General features: G+C 38.5%; 1 protein-coding gene across 1 annotated transcript; it reads right to left on the minus strand.

Annotated features, from left to right (window-relative positions):
* Positions 1-1,913: 1,913 nt before the first annotated feature.
* On the minus strand, positions 1,914-2,441 carry LOC127095095 (uncharacterized). The gene has a single exon (XM_051033834.1). It carries the CDS (start codon positions 2,439-2,441, stop codon positions 1,914-1,916), a length of 528 nt encoding a protein of 175 aa, XP_050889791.1.
* Between the last annotated feature and the right edge of the window lie 623 nt (positions 2,442-3,064).

Below are 3,064 nucleotides of genomic sequence, written 5' to 3' on the forward strand. Positions count from 1 at the left end.
AGTAATTGAGAGTTATACCTTCCTAAGGTCGTTATGAACGTTTCCTATCCTTATGAGGGTAAAACTGTCCTTACTATTGAGAAGTAAGTAATTTTACCCTTTGGATGTTTAAGGGTCATCGTAGGGTCATCGATAGGTCATTGAAGGCAACAGTTGTAAGGATACCTTAGCATTCGAAGGGACGATCATCATTTAACCGTAGGCTACACCGAAGGGTCATCGAGGGACAAAATCGTATTTTCGAAGGCAACATCCGAGGGATCATGATTTATTTTATGATGATTTAATCGAAGGGTCTTTGCTAAATGTATCCCTACATTCGCGGGACATGACCGTTATACCGTAATACCGTAGGGCAGCAAAAAGAGGTCCAAGATCACATATTCAAAGGTCATATTTTAAAGTCAATTAGGTGATTAGGATGAATCCCCACATTAAAATCAATACATTAAAAATAATACATTAAAATTAATACATTAAAATTAATCAAGTAATTTAGGGCGAATCTCCACAAGGGTATCCCACAAATAAAGTGGAAGACCTAGACAGCAATCCTTTCCTGGGACAGGTGAACCTTTACAAAATTCAGCAAACGGATTAGAATACCAAATCAGGGTGCAATCAAGAGTTGCACCAAAGCAGTAATAGTATCAGGTAAACAAAGCCTGGTTATAATAAAACAAGTCGGATGGGTAAAGATCAAAACAGAGCGAAACAGCGGCCTCCATTACAACAATTCAAGGTATCCAGGCATACTTAAGTCCACATGCAAAACCTCAAATATATTTATGAATTCAATTATGATATCACATGTGCATTAGGAACATAAAGCGGTGATAGTAACGCAAACCTGTTGGCAATTGAATTGCAACCTCGAATTGGCCGATCGGATCGAATTGAGCGGAAGTGACCTTGCTGCCGTAGGCTTTTCCTTCCGGGTTTCCTTTAGGGTTACTCGGAATAAGTTAAACAGTAGTCCTGAACACTCCGCCACAAGCCGGCAGGATTTGTCCTTGGATTCGTCAACTAAACAACAAATTAAAACGAAGAAAATAAACTAGATCCTAACGTAAGGTTGGATCCGGTAAAAAGGTACACAATAGTTTCCTTTTTAGAAACTATTGTGTGAATAGAACTAACTAAATGCTGAAAAAGAAATAGGAAATTGCAAGGAAAATAGTGTAGAACTCGTAGGAAAACAATGCCTAAGCTGCTGGAAAAGAAAATATGCAAAAGTGAAAACGGCAAAGGAAAAATGTGGAAAAAGCCCCCCCCCCCCCCCGGTTCTAGGTTTTCTTCGTGGCTATTTATATTGGTACCATTAAGTAACTACTTGCTGCCAAGAGCTCTTCAATGTGGCTAATTTCATGGCGTGGATATAGGGCCCAATACTCCTCAACGTCTCTTCAAGTCTCTGAGGCGTTACGTGCGCCCAAAAAGTAGGGTAGTGGTGTGACGCTCGTCACACCATGTGTGACGTCCGTCACAAGGCTGCTTTGCGTGACGCTCGTCACGCCCTCCGTGACGTCCGTCACAAGCACAGCATTTGTGGCTTGCGCTTTGGGCTGGGCTTTGCTATTTGGTTCGTTTTCTCTCCTTTTTGCACCTCTTTTCCTCCATTTTTACTTGTGCTTCCAAATAAACCACTTTCATGTTATCACTAGGCGAGCGTGTAGCGAATAGGTCAGTTTGGGTCATTCGCGAGCTGGGCCTTCGTTCCCTTAAGATCAGTGTCATGAAAATGGGTCGGAATGCCTTGAAAAATGTCTTGAAATATAAATGGGCAAATTTTGGGGTATGACACCTAGTCCATTTCAAAAACCACCATAATTTCAAGCTACACAAACTCAAACCAACTCAGGCTACAAATTTTATTGAACCTTTATATACATCTAGAAATAACTAACACAGTTTCATTGCACATGCTTAATTACAGAATTACAATGTTCCTTAAGATTGAGAATCCGACACAAGGTCTTAGTAGCAGAATCAACGTTAACAAAAAGTTCCCTAGTAAAATCCAAACGCTCCCTAGTCGGAGAAGAAGGCGCAGACTTAGCCATGACACGCAACTTAATCTCATGAGACAAACCAGGAAGATCAAGGGACACATTCCTTTTAGGCCTCACAGAAAACATAGGTATCGACCGTGAACTAAGTGGTGATGAATTTGAGTATGCAGGTCCAGCCCATAACTTAGATAACAAAATGCTTCTGTCACTTAAATCTTCATAAAAAATTATTTCCTTTCTACAAGCATTTGCATTAATTGGAATTAGAGTACTCTTAGGAATAATTTTAAAATTAGGTCTTCCATCAAAAGGTTTCAAAGGTGTAGTAGGTAATAAAGCTAAACCATACTCAAAAGTCCTACAATTAATCCCTATTAAGTCTTTGGAAGATGAATACTCAAATCTACCATGGTCTTGTGGCTTAAACATGCTATATTATTAATTCTTATGTTGTTCAACAACAACAAGTGTCTCCATAATCACAATAACTAAGTCAAAAAGCTAGATTTCAAATCTCAGTGTCAAAGTAAGAAAGAAAGTACAAAACTTCGCCTCGCCAAAACAGATTTTGAAACCCGAAGTTTCAACTAAGCAAACTTTCTAAGACACTGGAAAATGTAACTACTATTTTTTAGGAGAAAACAAAAACCCTCAATGAAAAGTTAGAAGGGATTTAGAGAATGTATCAGCTTATTGGTAAGTGGTCATTGCATCGTCATTTCTAATAGTTTTCCTTTAGTATTTTACCGTATTTTATTTGATTTATTTTCAATTATCTTGTTTTATGCTTTGGTTTGTGTTTTCTAACGAGCATTCAAGACAAAGAAGGATCAAAGACAAGAAAAATGGGACAAAACGGGAAAAAGACATTTTCTCTCATACAAAAATCAGCGGGCTTCTACGACCACATTTAAAGTTTCCTAGTACTAAAGTTAGAGGCCTACTACAGTCTCCGATAGTAGTTTCTACTGGTCGTAGCAGGGAGGCGATAGAAACATGTCAAATTTGTTTTGTTTCCTTAATTAGGTTGATTTTTTTCTCAATTGTGCCTC

Source organism: Lathyrus oleraceus, chromosome 1 (assembly GCF_024323335.1).
Source record: "Lathyrus oleraceus cultivar Zhongwan6 chromosome 1, CAAS_Psat_ZW6_1.0, whole genome shotgun sequence".
NCBI lineage: Eukaryota > Viridiplantae > Streptophyta > Magnoliopsida > Fabales > Fabaceae > Lathyrus > Lathyrus oleraceus.